The 18,647-nt window shown below is 30.6% G+C and overlaps 1 protein-coding gene across 1 annotated transcript in view; it reads right to left on the bottom strand.

Moving 5' to 3' along the window:
- LOC106687905 (serine/threonine-protein kinase D3) overlaps positions 1 to 18,647 on the bottom strand; it is a gene marked incomplete at its 3' end in the record, with an annotated part of 66,144 nt that overhangs the window by 20,301 nt on the left and 27,196 nt on the right. The window contains 7 exon segments of the mRNA XM_067044586.1: positions 37 to 201; positions 275 to 411; positions 2,633 to 2,900; positions 5,761 to 5,927; positions 6,290 to 6,421; positions 10,953 to 11,091; positions 16,864 to 16,994. Coding sequence (XP_066900687.1) covers positions 37 to 201; positions 275 to 411; positions 2,633 to 2,900; positions 5,761 to 5,927; positions 6,290 to 6,421; positions 10,953 to 11,091; positions 16,864 to 16,989 — 1,134 coding nt within the window.

Genomic DNA, 18,647 nt, shown 5'->3' with positions numbered 1-18,647 from the left:
ATATTTATACACAGAGAAAAAAAAAAGAGTTCTTACCATAGTATCTTTATTCGTAAAATGGACCATCCAACCTTCCTTCAAAACTTTAGACCCTCTTCGTTTTGTATGTTTAATAGATTGAACAATTCTCATCAAAGGTATATTGTTAGAAGATGATTCCCCTTGATCAGCATTACTAATACTCTCATTGTTGGCTTCCTGCTAAAAAATATTATTAAATAAGAACCAAATGAAAATAAAAAGATTCCAACCTAATATCAAACAAAATAATTACAGTTTCATTTAAAAGGGAATTTTTATTTCCTATTTCTTTTTCTGATGAAGGTGAATTTCCATCTGTATCACTGTCTTCATCTGTGACGTCCTTTCCACTAGTATCACTGACTATACCAGAATCAGAAAAATCACCACCTAATAAATAAAGAAAAATAATTAGTTTTTATATGTGAATGTGAGATGGCAACACTGAGGAAGAGATAGATAGAGAGAAGGTTACTTTTAGTGTAGTTGTTGTGGATCAAGGAGTGGAAATTTTTAAAAGCTTATGGAAGGTCTTTTTTTATGTTTTTTTGTGTGTTTAAATGACTGTGGATAAACTTTTAGTTACTACTGTCTTGTGATGGTTTTTTTATTTAATTGTAAATTATTGCTCTAATACAATAAAGTAAGTTGTTATTGAGCAAATATTTGAGTTTCTAAAGGTATTGTTCACCCTTCCTTTCTATTATTTTGCCATTTAAAACTATTAGCCCCTAACTGAATGTATATTAAGAATAATAAGGGAAAATTGATATAACAAGTTTAATGATTGTTTTATTATGACAGATGGTTCTAAATGAATAAGGTAAAAGGTGTGTATTAGCTATATCTTAAATCCCAGGCTTAACCATATTTTATAGGAAATAATTATTTCTCTAATTTGATTTAAATCCTTTGAGATATTCTCAAGTTAATTGTTCCTATTAATCATTATGACTAATTTCAAACAAGTATCTTTTAAATGTTAGAGCTGTATTACTATATCACTATATATATTCAATGAAACCCGTTGCCAGATCATAAAGGAGTGGGAGAGAAGACAAGGGGTACATAAGATTTTGCTAATAAGAGTTTATTACTATTTATCTGTACCAAAACCAAATTAACAACAGTATAAATTTCTAACATTTGTACAGTATAAATGTATAGTATAATGTTGGAAAGCTAAAGATCTTAGAAAAATTAATATGCAAGATATATAGTTGGAGGTGATGGAGAAAAAAAATGCATTAATAAGCAGAAGTTATAAATAAATATTTTTGTACTTCCATTGTTGCTATTACGATTGTCGGGTTTTAATTTCACTTACCTACTAATGAAATCGGGAGTAGGGAACTCAATGGTAAGGGAATGTGCTACCAACTCCAAGGACCCAGGTTAAAATCCAGCTGTGACAGATGATTTTCTCTTTCATTGTAGCCGTGTGTCAGCCCTGGGGTTCAGGAGCCCTACGGGGTCCTCTTACTAAGTGGGTACCCTTAATAGGGTAAACATCTGGCAGTCAAGGGTGATTTTGCCCTGATCACCTCCTTGCACGACCGTTGGTCTAGTAACAGTACTTCCTTTACAAAGTACTGCACCCCTGACCCTTCATGGCTTGTAGTGGTACAGATTAAATTAATATATAAAATTAATTTATGCTCAAAGTAGGTTAGTAAATTAATGTTGTGTGATGTGCCTAGTGCTCCAGATTTTTTATATTGAGAACTATTTCTCGGTGTATTCACACTCAGGTCAAGACAGCTTTTGTAAACTGCCAAATCTTCAATCATATTTGATACCTGCATGGTCATTTGAGAGATTGAATATTCTATAATTGTACTGAAATTTTCTGGGTCCGATTGTTACTCATTCTCATCTACAGAATAGGCTCTGCTCCCAATTTTTAGATAAATTTGATTTGTATCTCCTTAATATATTTTATAAAATATTTGGGTGATCTGTAAAGTCTGAGTCTGTAAAGGGTCTTGACTAATGACAGAGTTATCTAAGTTGGCAAACACATGTGACTTTAACTCTGGTAGAATATCATTCATAAATCACTGTCAGATTGCTGAAGTGTTGTACAAGATGATCTGTGCTGCAACTTTTGTTTCCAATCCAGCCTACCCAATAAAAATTTGGACAAATGTTTAAATTAAATATTATTTAAGTTATATATATGTTATATAAAAGAACAAGTTGATCTGTTGTTAAATAGTTTTGACAAAAATATAGTACCTTAAAATGCATATAATTATCCATTTTAATTGATTGGGTGAAAAGTTGAAAGTACAGATTCAAAATTTTTAAGGTCTACAATCCTTTCCCTAACTATATATGCCATTAATATAAAAGAAAAATAAACAACATTGTACTCAGAAAGCTTCATAAATATTACTATATTGTTTCCTTTATTTTTCCTTTGACACCATTCAAAACTTAAAAGCCCCTCCTGTCTAAAACGAGCCTTATCAGAAAGAATTACATTTATTGTTATTGTCATCTCCAAAAGAATGGAAGATTACAGCAGTTCTAAATACAACTTTACTAATGAAATAACTAAAGATTATTCTATAGACTATTCTACTTAATTGAATTAAGAAATCCTTACCTGGCTGATAATTTTCCCCTGAACAATCCTTAGGTACTTTACTGATACACTTTTTATGTATGTTGATATGACAATCTTTACATTGCATACCTTGTTTGAACAACCCTTTCAGTAATTTTTTACATATTTGACAAACAGTTGGTCTTGCGTAACTATGAACCACAAAAGTATGAGGAATTTTTATAAGACGGTTCAGATCTCGATCATTTAGAGTGATACGACTACTTAAAGAAGGTGATCTACTTGTTTTACCACCATGCTTCAGAGACTAAAACAAATAAATACAACATCAATTTGTTAGAAATTTAATAACCTGTTTAATAAGTTTGGTATTTCAAAATAATTCATCTTTAATAATCAGAATGAAAATATGAGAAATTAAAGGCAATCTAATAAGTAAAATTCATGATCCGAAATAACTCTACTTATTTCAAAAAGTAAACAAATCTCCAGATCATTTAATATTACACTTAAAGGGGAAAAAAAAAGGAATAAATACCTAAAAATAAAGAACCAAGAAGGAATAAAAATACCAAAACTATGGTTAAAATAAAAATAAAGCTCATCTATAGTAAAATATGTTAAGGTTACAATCAACACTGGCTAGAAGGCTATCTGAAGATTGACAGGTACAAGAACTAATACATACTTTATCATTCCAAAGAGTGATGCTAAGAATTCACAATTAACAAGAAATACTGTGGGAACCATTCATCAGTTTAAAAACTGCCCTGCAGAACATCAAAAGTTCCCTAACTGTTCAAAATTAAACTAAAATACAAGATAAACCTGAAGAACAATACAACTGCCTTAACTGTGTCAAAACTTAATTTAAATACTAAAGTAAGAATACAAAAGAATCGGTACCTACCATAGAACATATATTATGTACATCAGACAAATAAACAAAAATCATCAAACACAGACCAGCTAAATTAACTTATAACAGTCATTTATGGCTGTGTAAAATAACTTAAAAATACAACAGTTAACCGGTTATCACCTAAAGACTTGTATTGATTAAATAAATCATTAAAAATTAAATTTTAAAACAATTGTTTTTTCCCCAGTTTTTACTAACTCATCCCTTTTTACCAAAGAGAGGCATTATACCAAGTCTTAGGTTCTCAGCCGCCATATTGGGTAAATGAATAAAAACAATTACTTGCTGACAGGGCTGTAGCAAGGTCCTTTTGCATTGTATTGACTAAATAAGTCATTAAAAATTAAATTTTAAAACAATTGTTTTTTCCTCAGTTTTTATTAACTCATCTCTTTTCACCAAAGAGAGGCATTATACCAAGTCTTAGGTTCTCAGCCACCATATTGGGTAAATGAATAAAAACAATTACTTGCTGACAGGGCTGTAGCAAGGTCCTTTTGCACTCTTGTACTTGTGCCCTTAGTGGGGACCCATCTTACCACTGCATAGTTATAGCCCTGCTTGCTGATACTATACTATTTTTAAATATTTATTATATTTTGTGTGAATAAATTTAACAAGTACTTACTATGCACATTTAATCCCCATGAATGCAAGAGAGAGAGCACACCACCTTCCTAGTCATTTCTGACATACGAGAGGGTTATCTTCAGATAACCAACCTATTTTAACCATGGTGGGGAGTCAAGTTTTTTATTCTGTGTGACTGTCACAAAATAAAAGTCAACCTCCTGGGCCAAATTCAAGCTGGTGTTTTTTATTTTGGTGGTGGTCCCGTGTAATAAAAAACTTGACACCTACCATGGTTATAATAGGATGGTTACGTAAGGGGGTCATAAAAAAAAAAGATGAAGAGGTCCTTGCCAATGCAGCAATTGGATGAGTAGGTTCTTGAAAATGTTGTTGGGAACCACTGATCTAGATGTATTAAGGATGGCTAACAAACAATCACTACCGGGAAATAAATTTCAAACTGAAATTAAAACAATGAGGTGTAGATAGTTGACCGTAGATTAATGCTTGAAGAAGTTTTTCGGGGGGTGCGGTCAGCAAAGAACAACATAAATAAACAAAACCATATTTATTTATTTTATGCCGATGTTTCGACCTGAGTTTCAGGTCTTCATCAGGGCTATAGAACAAAAGAGATAACAACAACATTTAGAGTAACATACAATTGAAAAGGAATAGTATACAAACAAATTTAGAATTATATAAAATATTGAATTAAATCATAAATGATAAAAAATGATAACTGATAATTGAATAGTAAAAAATTTTAAAATTAAATTTTGAAATTAAAACACTATAGCATAAGAATATGTCTGTGGGGAAGTGGAAACATTCTGGGAGAGAGGAAGAAACTCTTTCCTCTCCACACATTAAATTGATCCGTTGAATAGTTGAACTATACATATTGGTTTTGGTTTTGCCAAAGTTTAAAAAACAATTTAAAAGAAAACAATAATTAATAAAGAAATGGGAATCCATAAATTTATTTTTGAAAAAAATTACACTAGATCCAATTGAGTATATCTGATCTTTCTCTTTTCTGTTCCTTCAATTTCACCATTTCACAATTTTTAATTCACCCGATCAACAAATTCACTCTCCCGAATTCACCCTTCTAGGTCCTCTCCAGTAACCCGCTAAACAAATTCACTAATAGACGGCAATGTGAGATCACACCATTAATAATAGTCACAACAGTAGATCAGCTTACCAAAAACAAACAAATACATTCTACGAGAACAAGACTAACAAATAGATTCAAAGGAAAATATAATAAAAAGCCGGTTACAAGAAACACTTGAATGGATAAATAAGTTTAAAAAAATAAATAAATAATAGTACTAATAAAATAAATAAATAAAACAATGAATAATCTCCGAGCTAATTCCCATGCAGGTGATGGTGTATGATCCCCAGAGAGTCCAAAATAATATTTTCTGCTAAGATCGCAATATCCCCGATGCTAACACCTAAAATAAATGATAGGAAAAATTAAGAAATTTTATGAAATATAATTCATAGGAAGTCCACACCATAGAATTACAAATATAAAATAAAAATCACAATAGAATTAACTATTAACAGAAAGAAATTTTCTTGAAGATTCAGTAAATAATATTTAAGCTTTTAAGATACCAACTAAATTATTTTCAAAATAGAAACAAAACATTACCACTGAATCATCAACAGTTGAAATCAAAGAAGAAGTTGAGCCGGTATCAGATGTACTTCGTGGAACATGCAATGTTGAAGAACTTGAACGTTTTGAATCTAAACAGTTCTGTGAACAGTTATTTGGAATTTTTACGACACAACGCTTATGATAATTCAATCCACAGTCTAAAATAAAACATAAAAATTTTTATAATAAACATAAAAATAAAAATACAAAACTATTAATTAGTCAAATTCAAACAAACAATAAACATTGAATTTTAAAGAGAATTAAAAGTGCAACATTAGTTCTTTGAAGTTATTATATCAAAGAAAATTTAAAAGAAGCATTATTTAATAAGATTTATCTAGTCTAAGGCATCATCTTTGTTTGAATATGATATATTTAATAATATTTTTAGATGTTAGGCAAGGATAATTTCTTGGTGACAGCAAATCACTGTTAAGGTTTAAGGTTTTAATTTTAAGATAAATATAACTTCCTTAATATCAATATTTATCATGTAGTACTATTCACAAAATATTACCTTCACATTTTAGACCCTGACGAACTAAGCCAAATAACATTTCACCACAAAAATCACAAAATGTGGGAGACTTATATGAATGCACTGCCAAAGCATGAGGACGCACTGGTGGGTCTTCAACAAGACCTTGACCTATAAATTTAAACAATTATATTTACTAATGATAATCATTAAATAACTTATTAAAAAGACACGCATTCATCAAATCAATATCTGTAACACTATCATCTCAAATACCAGGAAAAATAAAGTACTATGATTTCAAAACAAAGGATTTGTAACAAAGAACAGGCCATTATGGATGTAGAAAAATAACTTTACTTGTATCTCCCATTTTTTTTTTTTTTTTTAATATGGAATATGTCTTACAGAAATCAATAAGAGGGCTCTCCAGTAAGTAACTTACATCTAGCATGGTGGTGGGCAGGAGTTATAGTTCCCTGTATTGTATTAAAGTATACCTTTGTGGTGTGTGTTCATTAATTAGGTTAATTTTTATGAAAAATAAATAAAACAATTAAAATTAATCAGCAACTTTTGTAAACTGTATAGATACAGAATAATGAGTGAGGCAATTGTTTGTATTGTTTAAAAATGTTCAATGTTCATAATAAGAACAATAGTGGTCAGTTTAACTTCATTACCAATGAACTAACAGAGAAATTCAGAGCTTCACTTTTATGAAGCTTTCACTAGATGTTTGTCGAATATCACCAACATTTTCATTAAATTGAAATGAGGATGCTAGAAAATCTGGTCGCAGATTCCTAAAGAGGTGAAATTGAAAAGCCTATGAATCATTGTGATAAATTCCATAATCTGAAAAGTCATTAATCAGATTATTACTTTATATACTTGAAAATATTTTTCAACTGAATACAATTTATTTTTTCTTTCAATGATTTATTTCTAGACAGCCCTCATATTGGTTTTAATTTTAAGTGGAGCCAAATGTAAAAGAAACTAAAAATGGAATGGATAAAGTTGATCATTTTTCACACTTAAAGGACTGTGGTTTTTGAGATGAAAGATCTAAAATATTACATAATTTTCAATTAACATAACTCACATAATATGAGCAATAAGAAAAACTTCATGGCAAGGCTGATTAAGATACTTCCTGTTACTTCAAGAAAGCTACTACTTTTTCATATAGAATTAGAATCAGTGATAAAACCAAAGATACAAATGATAAACAAGTTGGTATCAAAGACTATTGTAAAGTACATGAAATAATCAAGAGTAAATTTGAATACCTACCTAACACATGATATAATAATATTGATTAATTTTGCACTTCATGCAGAATAGCATGCCTCTCAATAAAATTAGTTAAGGTAACTCTAATATGTTTTTTAATATCTCAAATGATGTTTTATGATTGGTTTAATAAAAAACAAATCTTGTTATCAATGAGTGTTGGCTTAGTTTCTCTGATAGGTTAAGAGCCTTCTTTAACTGTGTTCAATTTAAATTGGTTTTGTTATAAAATGGTTGAGAAATTTTCTATAATGCTTGTGAACTCTTTCAAGGTAATAAATTATTCAAACTGATTTAATTGAATTAAATTGCTCGTAGAACAAAATAAAATTTTGGACTTTTGTTGATACAGAGAAAGATGTAAAAGCTTGTATTAATGCTCAAAATCTTTCAGACAGCCTATTCAACAATATAGGGTAAAAATACTTCTAAAAAAATGATGGGCATCCTGAAAAAAACTTATTCTATTAGTGACTCTGGTGAGTCAGACTCAAACAAAAATAAAGTCAACTAAAATAAACACATAAGTCAAGCTTACTTTCCTCTTTCAATTAATTTGAAACACTAATAGCATAGAAGTTAGACTTTGGTAAGAATTATGGATAATGAAAAGATTTTGACGACTTTCAATCAGTTAGATGGTTAATCTCATAAGGACCCTGATTCAACAATTAAAGACTTTTTTGAAAGAATTAATTGCTTTCAGCAGAAGCTAGGTTGTTGGTTAACTGCACAAGCATAAGTTCTATAGACAAATCTGTTTTTTTAACTAATAGAACAAACACACAGTTAATTGATTTTTTCCATACACCAATTTAGATTCTGCCCAAGACACTCCATGGTCCAACAAAACCTGAGATTCGTCGACTGTCTCCTCAACTTGAAAACAAAGAACATTTTTCAGGTTTCTTTTTTTGGTCAGGTATGACTTCCCAAATTGCTTTTCAAGCATATGGCCTTGAACCCACTTATCTCAAACCTTTGTCTAAAAAGCTCAATTATAGTTTACAGTGATTATGAGAGCTTAAAATGCTTACCAAGTGCAATACCAAATACTTAGTGAACACATTCTGGTAGGGAAAATAAAAAATTGGCACATTAATGTTACATATAAAATGTTTTAAGCCACAAAGAAACGTTTTCAAGAAATAAACAAAAAATATGACCTTCTCAAGCCCACGCTATCTTTGGCTCAGCACCAAAATTGCAGGACTTTCAGTGTGTTTACCTTCTAATCAATTTTAACCATCAATATAATTTTTTTGTATTGATATGTAGTATATTCTGCTCAAATTTGAACTGATTTTATAAGGAATTGGAAAAGAAATTTGTGAGAATTATTAAATAATACTTGATTTGGGGTGAGACAAAAAGATAGCACACTTGTTGTTTATTTACAAAAAAAACAAAACAAATCCCACAGAGTAAACAAGGCTAATCCAATTGTTTCTGCTTTCATGTTGCTAACATTATATTAGGCGGCATTTGCTATGATCACAAAACCAATTAAAAAATATTTTGAACTTATTCCTAAATAGAATGTAATTTTTCAGCAAGATAATGCTCCAGTTCACACAGCAAAAGTTGCAAAAGAATTTTTTAGAAAAGAAAGGATCAGAATTATAAATTGGCCAGCTAGGTTCCCGGACTTATATTATCAAAAATGTATGGGAGCATCTTGCTAGGAGTTTCTGCAGTGGTAGCCGACAATTTCAGTACATTGAAGAATTAAAAAAAAATTCAGGATTTGCAATTGATTCGTCATCATTTTGACTCATTTTAAAATTGTATGATTGTTGCATTAGAAAAAGGTGGTGTGTATACAATTTTAATTTGTATTGTTTTAATTGTATTTTAATGAAGAATTTTATTATTACTGTTCACTGTACTATCTTTTTGTCTCACCTCAAATCAAGTATTATTTATTAATTCTTACAAATTATTTTTTTACAACTCCTAATGGAGAAAATCGGTTCAAATTTGAGCAGAATACACTACAAATTAACAATAAAAAATTATATCAATGGTTAAAATTGATTAAGAGAAAAAATATTGGGTGGGCCATCATTTTGTCCGGAACCTTAAGTGCTTTAAAAAAATTCTATTCATCCCACCATTTTTGTCTACATCCCCCTTTTGAGCATTTATTGACTGGGCTATTATAGAAGTTATTCAGTGTTAGTATGCTGCCAGAAATAAACAAAGAATAGCTTGAAATTTATAAAATAATACCTAGGAAATTAATAAGAAAATTGGCTTTTAAATATAAAATTATCAAACATAAGAAAAATACTTTTACACTTCAATCAAATGCACAGAAACACATTACATCACAAAGATTTTAAAGGTTAAGTCATTCATTAACTCATGTTTAAAAGAAATTCCAAATTAAAGATAAACAAAACACTATAAATGAAAAATTGGGGGGAGGGTGGGAGAATGAAAACATTAGATTCCAACAGCAGACAAAAAACAAAGTACACATCTTTCAATCACCAAATAGAATGCTCCACTATCAACAACGAGAACAAACCATGCCATTTATATTTACCTGAATTTTCAGAAATTACTCCAATGCAGACCAAATGTCAATGAAGAAAAACTGGACTCTTAGGTAATTTAAAATAACTATCCCAAAAATATAAATTCAAAAAGTTAGGTTATAGAATAGCATGCATTTCTCTCCATTTATTCCACTTCACTTTACTAAATAACTCTTGACAGAGAAATAAAAATTGTAATTAATTAAATGAACTACAAAGTGTACAATAATACCAAGTTAAGGAATATTGTGTGATATTTGAGTCATTTTAATATGGAAAAAGTATATAATGTTTATAAATTAAAACCAAGAAGTGATCTACATAAACAAGAAATTTTTAATAACATTTTTCTGAGTAATAGCTATTATTTTTAATGATAAGTAATCACACCATTTATTAGATAATTCACTCTTTTAAATAAGATTCAAAAAACTTTTGGGACTGCTTATAGGTGCTATAATTATGATTAAATAAAATAGATATGATTATATCTATCTACAATGTCAAAAATAATTGAAACTGAAAGATTCAAGAGCTAAGCTCCACAAACAGCAATAGGATTATGGTCATAAATCAGTTAAACTAATTTTAAGTACACTATAAAAGTTTTTTAACAAAGATATTGTGTAAAATATTTTATAACAATATTATAAGATAAAAATATATATTAATTACACAATTTATAATAAATAACTCTAAAAATTCATTTATATTTAAATTAAAACAGTAAAAGTAATCACCATAATATTTCTATATAAACACCCTATAACATTTTCAGTATTTATTAATTAAAAAAAAAAAAATGAACATCTATAAATTAATAAATTATTGTAACGTATATTCTAAACAAAAAAACTTACCAGTAAGAACTATCTCAACAAGAGTCTCGTCAACAATGTCTGATGCTGAGTTCACAATTTGTAAAATGTTTGGGACATTATAGTCATGACGAAATAATAAAATTCTTTCATTAAGTCTGTTTATTCCATGATCAGGACACTGAAAAAAAATTTATATATATATTGTAATATCCTTTTTTATGCGTAAATAGTTATTTTATATATAAGTGATTTTTAGTAGGTTTTATGTGATATATCTTTTCAATATGTTTATATTGTAGTATTAAACCTAAAAGCAAGAAAACCAATTTTCATCAGTAAAATATGCAGTAACAAAATACAGTTGAATCACGGCCATGTTGAGCAGATTAAAATATTTTTAAAACTTTATTTTAACTTCCCATCATAATTGTAATTACACTAAATTTAAGAAAAAATAGAAGTCAAGACAAAGTATTAAAGAATAATATTCAGAAAGGAAATCATTTCCTAACACCCAAAACTGTTGTGCTACAATCGATGTTTACATGGAACATCGAGACAGGTTTTGGTTTTGGGGATTCGTTGTTTGGGCGCGGATGGGAAATGATATTTCCAGGATGAGGAGGTCCTCATCAATTTTTGTGTGAAGTTCTTGAAGTCTTGAAGATATCGAAGTGTCACCCAAGAAGAATAAGGGACTCTTTGTTTGGATTGCCAAATAACACACTTTGGTGGATGAGAAGTGAGTTGAAAAATTTTAGAGAACCAAGGTTATGTTTAAAGTCAGTGTTTGTTTGCTGAAAGATTGTTTACAGCAAGTGTTGGTTTGTTGAATAAGAAGACAACGAAAATCATCAAAAGAAGATTTTATGAAATTGGATATTTTTGTAACACCTAAAATTGAATACATTTGTAAAAGAGATATTAATTTCAATTAAAGTGTTATTTAAAATAAGTGTTCTGATTGCCTAAAAACCCACCCTGAGATTAAGAGTCTATTACATTATAAAATTTAAATAAAATTCTCCTATCTGTTGAATATTAAAGCTTTTCATTTAAACCCAAGCTATCTTTTAGATATGAGAATTAAGTTAAACTATATAAAATTCCTTTCATTTTTTATAATTAATTTTTGAATATTACAATATGTATTACAATATATATACATATATATAAGTTACGATATGAGTCAGCTGTTATTTCGATGTCAGCTGACTGAGGGGATCAGCTGATCGAATGTATATAAGAGATGTACCAAATACAATAAACCCAGTATGTTACAGCAGTTCAAGCGTGTTACATCTTATTCCTTCTTCTCTTTTTTTGACATTTTGCTTTTGCCAATACTTAACTGGTGCCGAAACCCGGGAACTTTAGATACCGAAGTAATATTTGCTTTAAAGAAGAATTTTTTATCGTAGTTTTCTCAGCTTTCAATTTTTTTTTTCTATTCTCTGATCTTTTTTAAATAATGGCTGCCAACAGTATTGTCAGACAAGCGGTCATGAACCTGGAAGCTTTAAATCAAAATGGGGTTCAGAACCCACCTCCCATGGAGGTGAATACTCCACCCCGGAGCTTGCCCCACTACCGGAAGTTTCTCTAGCGGGAGCCCACGCCAAAAAAGTACGCACAGCAACCGCCCAAGACCTGAGGAAGGCCATTTCTGACCTTGAACGGTTTACTGGGGAAACAGGAGAATTGAGCCACTTCATAAAAGGGGTGACCGACTAATAAGCTGAATTGAAAGTCTACTTTCAACGTCTATTGAAAGTCTACTCGATAGTGAAGATGTGGAGGCTTTAAAAGCAGCGGTCGTCTGCAGAGTAAAGAGGAGCATCCTAAATCAGATCCAGGCTGACGAAGAGAGCCCTCGGAGAGTTATCAAGGAAAGATTAAAGAAGGCGTTTGGAGGAGGACGGTGGGCCTCAGAGGAAGGCATATTTATGATGATCCGAGAGACAAAGAAACCGAAACAGTCTAGTGGGCAATATGCCACAGAACTCCTGGCACGCTTTAACAGAATTCAAGATAAACTGAGCGAAATGAAGGAAAAATCCAGGTACAGAGTTGGATGTAATTCTTATCCCTGATACTAAAGATACAGTTGGCAAAGGAGCTAGGGAAGAAGGAAGGATTTAATTTAAAGTTAATGGAAATTGCTCAAGATCTCATAGAAGCAAGTGCTAGAGAGGTAGAAGCCCGTATGGAAGTAGAAGAACCAGGGTGGACCCGGATAGAATACCAATGGCCAAGAAACATCCCCAACCCTTGGAGGAGGAGAGAACACGGATATGGTAGAAGAGAGAGAGCTATCAATGAAGAAAATAGAAGAAGCCTAGCTAAACCCAGAAACAATAGTCGGCGGGAGGACCGCAAGTGTTATGGTTGTGGAAAGACTGGGCATTTAGTGGTGCATTGCCCACGCACGAGATGCTTTGAATGCGGGAATGAGGGTCACATAGCCAAACATCGCCCATATTTATACCAAAGAAAAGATGTGGGCCAGGGCAAACCAATGGAGATCAACGCCCAACAATAACGGAGAAGCCACCGTAGGTTGAGTAAATCTTCAGATGAATCTACGCAAGCATCAGGAGCATCAGAGACCGAAGAGGAAGTCGAGGAGCCAAGAAACGAGGTAATCTAGAGGAGAAGGTAGAAACAAGAGGATGGAAATGAGGGAATGGAGGCGAGGGACTAGAGAGAGGAAGATGCGAGATATCTGAAGGGGTTGTCAGCGGAGAGGCAACCACACACTGCTGAATTATAATGTGAGAGAAAAGGCGGTCTGCCTATAATAGAGATAGCAAGAGTGAGGTACCTGGTGGACACAGGCAGTTCCAACACCATCATGTGCCGAGAAGCATTGCAAAAGCTCTGTGATAGAGACCTCAACATAATATCAATGTCAGAACTGTTAACTGAGTGTTAGCTTCAAATTCTGTCAACTCCTTTAGGCACACTTTACTTGACTTTAATAGTGCACATAGCCATTAATATTTTCAAACATATTAATACCGAAAAACTGCTCCCTATGATGGTTACCTGTTCTATATAATTTATAAGAAAAAGATCATTGTGAAAATGATAAGTTTTTTTGGAAGGAAATGGGAAGGTTAAGGAATAAAACAAATAAGTTATATTAGATATTTAACAAACAATATTATTTATGATTTTTATAATATTCACAGTATCATCCATTGTTACAGATAAATTTAGGGCTAATATTTTATAACTCATTTTAATTTTAGAAATTCATCATACTCCTTTATTTATTTTTATTTTTATGTGAAAGTGAAAAAAAATTAAATAAACAAATATAAAGATATTATAAAGATATTTTTCATTTATCTGTCTTCTAATTCCCTAATTTTATTCAATATTCTACATATAGTAATTGTGATTTCTATTATATCAAAATACACCCACCTTTCTTCATGGAATTTGAATAAAGGAGGGATTATAAAATATTGCAGTGATTAAACTGTGATGTGAATGAACAGAAAGATATGTATTTGTTTGTTGTCTGACACATGTCATGATGAGTCTTATAATTTAAAACCAGTTTTACCATTCCCAGAGTTTAAAATTTTTTTTGCTAAGTGGTCTGAGTGAATGTGTACAGCCTAATTAAAAAATGAAAAGATGTACAGAACTGATAAGTCTTTAAGGTAGGTATAACCCTCGAATGTTACTGCAACATTAACACCATCAAGAGCAATAGTAGCCGAAGGACACCATTGTATCAAAAAATCCCTTTGCTATCAGCTATTTTGTAGGGTAAAAGGCATTTGGGTTTCCTTTTGTTTTTAATACAGTGTTGAGTTGTGTGTTTAGTTTCCAAAAAATTCTGGTAAAGGTTTATCGATTCCATATTTTTTTTAGAAAAAGTTTGATGGGATTAGAAGGGTCGAAAGAACAAAGTGAAGGAGGATATTATGAACTGCCTTGTAGAATGTTGGTGCATATAGGAAGAAATGAATCCCTGAAAATAATTCTGCATTTTGATAAGTTGATCAAAAGATTGATTAATGATGATGTTAGGAGGTACAAGGGAAATGTCTGTCCGATTTCTTTTATAAACCCTACTTTGGTACTTATGTGAGTCAAGTAAAGAGAGCTAGTTTTACCATTGCATGCTAAGAGCATGCTGCTGATGTTTGCCCCTGATTTAGTCTTTTAATTATAAGCACAAGACAGTGGCATCTCTCACCATGTTTACTCAATGCATATGGTACCAATATCATTCAGAGTTAACATGAAATCTACTCTGGGACCTGAAAGAGTTCTAACACTGAAAAGGCATGAAACAGCCTAGGGTGGGCAATCCAGTATTTTGAAATCTGGGTCATAAGTAGTATACTTCTTTTTTTAAGAACAGCCATGCCTCTAGGAGGCAAAAGCAGCATGAGTTATAGATTTAGACCAGGGCCATCCCTAACCAAGTGGGGGCCTCAGGCAATTTCATATTTTGAAGCCCTCTAAATTAGTAAATATATTTCCTCAACAAATATCTTCTGGTATCTTATCAGTTATGTCAATTAATGTGTTTAAATATTGCAGCAAAACTGGTAAGATATCCTGTGTAGTAAAAGGCCATCTTTGGATAAATAACTGTTTAATGATATATTATGATGTTTAGGGGACCACAAAGAGTTTTCACATCTCAAAAGAGTCAGGATGGTTTTCGTAACCTAATTTTAAACCTGATAATAATTTTTGAATTTTTTATTTGTCTATTATACACAATACTTTATAATTATGACATCTTTAAGAAGTTTGTAATATAGTAGAGTTTCAGTAGGCCTCATGATATCAGCACTTGTCCCTTATCAGGCAATGTTGATTGTCCAAGGCCATCAATCAGTGGTTAAATTTGTTTTGTTTTTTTATTAGTGATTTAATATATTTGAACCACAAATTTGCATCTCTATCTCCAAAATGGGGGGGGGGGAGGATTTTAATATTAAGATTTAAACAACAAAGCTTACTAGGGTATCCTGTCCTTCAGACGGCACCTTCAGATTTGAAAAGTCCATGTTCATTTGAGTGATCTTTTGCTATAATTCGTCCATAACATCAGAGTCACCACTTTGGTTGTAATTGTTATTATAGGTGTACGACAGAGAATTCCCAATCAAAGGAAATTATATGATGATAGCAGTAATATAATCATAAATGTAATCCAAACAATAATGTAACAAATAATATTCAAAAGGAGATATACACAAAGAGGTTTTAAACTGCTACAATATATTTAATGAACAATTCGAAAAAACCTAGTATTTTATACTTGTTTTATACATAAATAAATTTAATATAGAATCTAAACAATCTAAATTTCATAACATTTATGAAATGGTGGGATCAGGTTTTGAAACCAAGCAATTTTACATAATTAATAAATAAGAAGGCTGAATCAGCACGATCGGAGTTTGGGAAACTAATGCAGCGTAAAGGAAAGACTTGTTTTCTACATAAACAGATATTTGGATCAAAAATTACAGGCAGAGTGCCTTCTTCTGGACCTCCTCAATTATCAAATATGAGGAGAGAAAAGGGAAGGAACAAGGAGAGACAATTTTTATTTTATTTTTCACCCAACCTTTCTTCGAGACAACATAGCAGTTGTATTGTCCCACAACAACCCTAAGAATATATCAACTAGTCCCTTTTTTCTCCCATTACCTCCAAATGACAAATTATAAATTGCTAGAGGAAACTGGTCAGTCAATGTTTCATGTTTGAAGATAGATAGATCATAATATTAATTTAGTATAATAATCCCATAATAATAATCTAGCTTCTGTTTTAGGATAGTTATGTATAATTGACAATGAATAAAATGACAGACATGTTTATTAAAGTATATCGATAATTAAACATTTAATAATCAATAAGTTTAGGAAAATTAATCAATAAAACAGAAAATAATCATTATTATTACCATATTATTAATGAAGTCACACGCATGCTCTTTAACAACTTTTAAATTTAAAATTGAAGTATCAATCGTAACTGTGTCTCGAACAAGGCCAAATTGAAACAAAAATGTGACCTCACGATTCATCATTGTTCCTGAAAAAAATGAAAAAAAAAATCAGAATAACAAAAATATATCTGTATTAAGAATATAATGCTCAGAATTCTTCATACCAAAATCTTCTAAAACATCCATTATTCTAATAATTTAAATCTTCAATACCAGATGCATTTCCAATACATCATTCTTATTTTTTTTACTAACAAGGAGAAAAAACAGTATTTCTGTCCCAAACTTCTATCAAAATTGTTTTGGCAATTCTACATTGAAAATAAACTGACACATGTATAACTATTACATCCAATGGGTCTCAGGAACTTGGAAAAAAAAAATAAACAAACAGCAATTACATTGTCAAACAGTAATTGTAAATATCAAGTAAGGAAAATGATATGAACTTGGTGTTTTCACCAGAACAGCCTTTTTTTTTTTTTTTTTTTTTTTTTTTTTTTTTTTTTTTTTTTTTTTTTTTTTTTTTTTTTTTTTTTTTTTTTTTTTTTTTTTTAGAATAAATTGGAGAAAATAAAAAACCTTAAAAACTAATTGATTTTTGATCAAATAAATCTTACATAATATTTACATATTTAAGTACCATAAACTAGCCTTATAGATTTTTTACAGTAAAATGATGACAGATATTATTGATTGAGCACACACAAAATTTTAAACGTAGAAAATATCATTGTAAAACAAATTTTTTTTTACTCTTCCCAGGAAGATCAAAAGTTTTTATCCTGGTTTATTTTGAGGCTCTCTTCAATTTTAATGTTTTTGGACATGTTAGGCCACTCAGATTAGGATTTGTTTGATGAAAAAGGTAGTGTAAAAGTTTTTATTCAATTTCTTGTTTTTATGGGTACAAATATGTAAAAAACAAAAATGCTAAACATATCAAATTCAGAAGCATTGTTGGTAGCAAAAAGACCTTGAAATTTTAGGGCTTGAGCTCAGGAAAACATGAAAAATTCCAAAACCATAAAGATGAAACAATAAGACTAGTAATTAACTTATATAATAATTTGGTTTATTTATATAATACACTTTGATTTAAAATTATTAGTAAAGGAGGCTCCACGATAATGGTGACAGTGACAGTTGTTGCAGCCACTAAATCCATGTAAATTGAAATCTGCTGTTGTACTACAAGGCTTTGCTTGATGGCTGGTAGTACTATCGACTGTTACTGTAAGTGCAACAAACTAGCATGATAGATATCAGTCACATGAAGCCTTTGCTTTATTGACTAATGGTTTTTCAGTCAAGCTTCATTAGGCGATTGACTTTGTACTCATAGTCAACACTTAACCCTTTATTAGGTCTGATACACACATACTTTCTATTATTAACAATTTTTTAAATTTAAATTACAAAAATCAATAATTCATTTATAATCTTAATATTTTCTTGATACTGGTAATTTTTTAATAAATAATTCAAACTCTATCCATTTTAGTCTCAAAACATTTTATTTCTCTTATACATCCAACGTTTCAGCCAATCCTTCTTCTTCAATCTTCAGGGACAATCTACTACAAAAAGTTTCTATTACATGTATGATCCTACAAACAATTTAAAATACTTAACATTATTATTTATAATTTACCTTACCTCAATACCACTTTGAAAACATATAATTTAAACCACTCTAAAACTTCATGCAGGCTATTCTGCCCAGGTCAAAAACATTA

This window comes from Halyomorpha halys, unplaced genomic scaffold (genome assembly GCF_000696795.3).
Source record: "Halyomorpha halys isolate HHAL.00 unplaced genomic scaffold, Hhal_1.1 Scaffold1024.1, whole genome shotgun sequence".
Taxonomy (NCBI): domain Eukaryota; kingdom Metazoa; phylum Arthropoda; class Insecta; order Hemiptera; family Pentatomidae; genus Halyomorpha; species Halyomorpha halys.
This window is presented reverse-complemented; position numbering and strand designations above follow the sequence as displayed.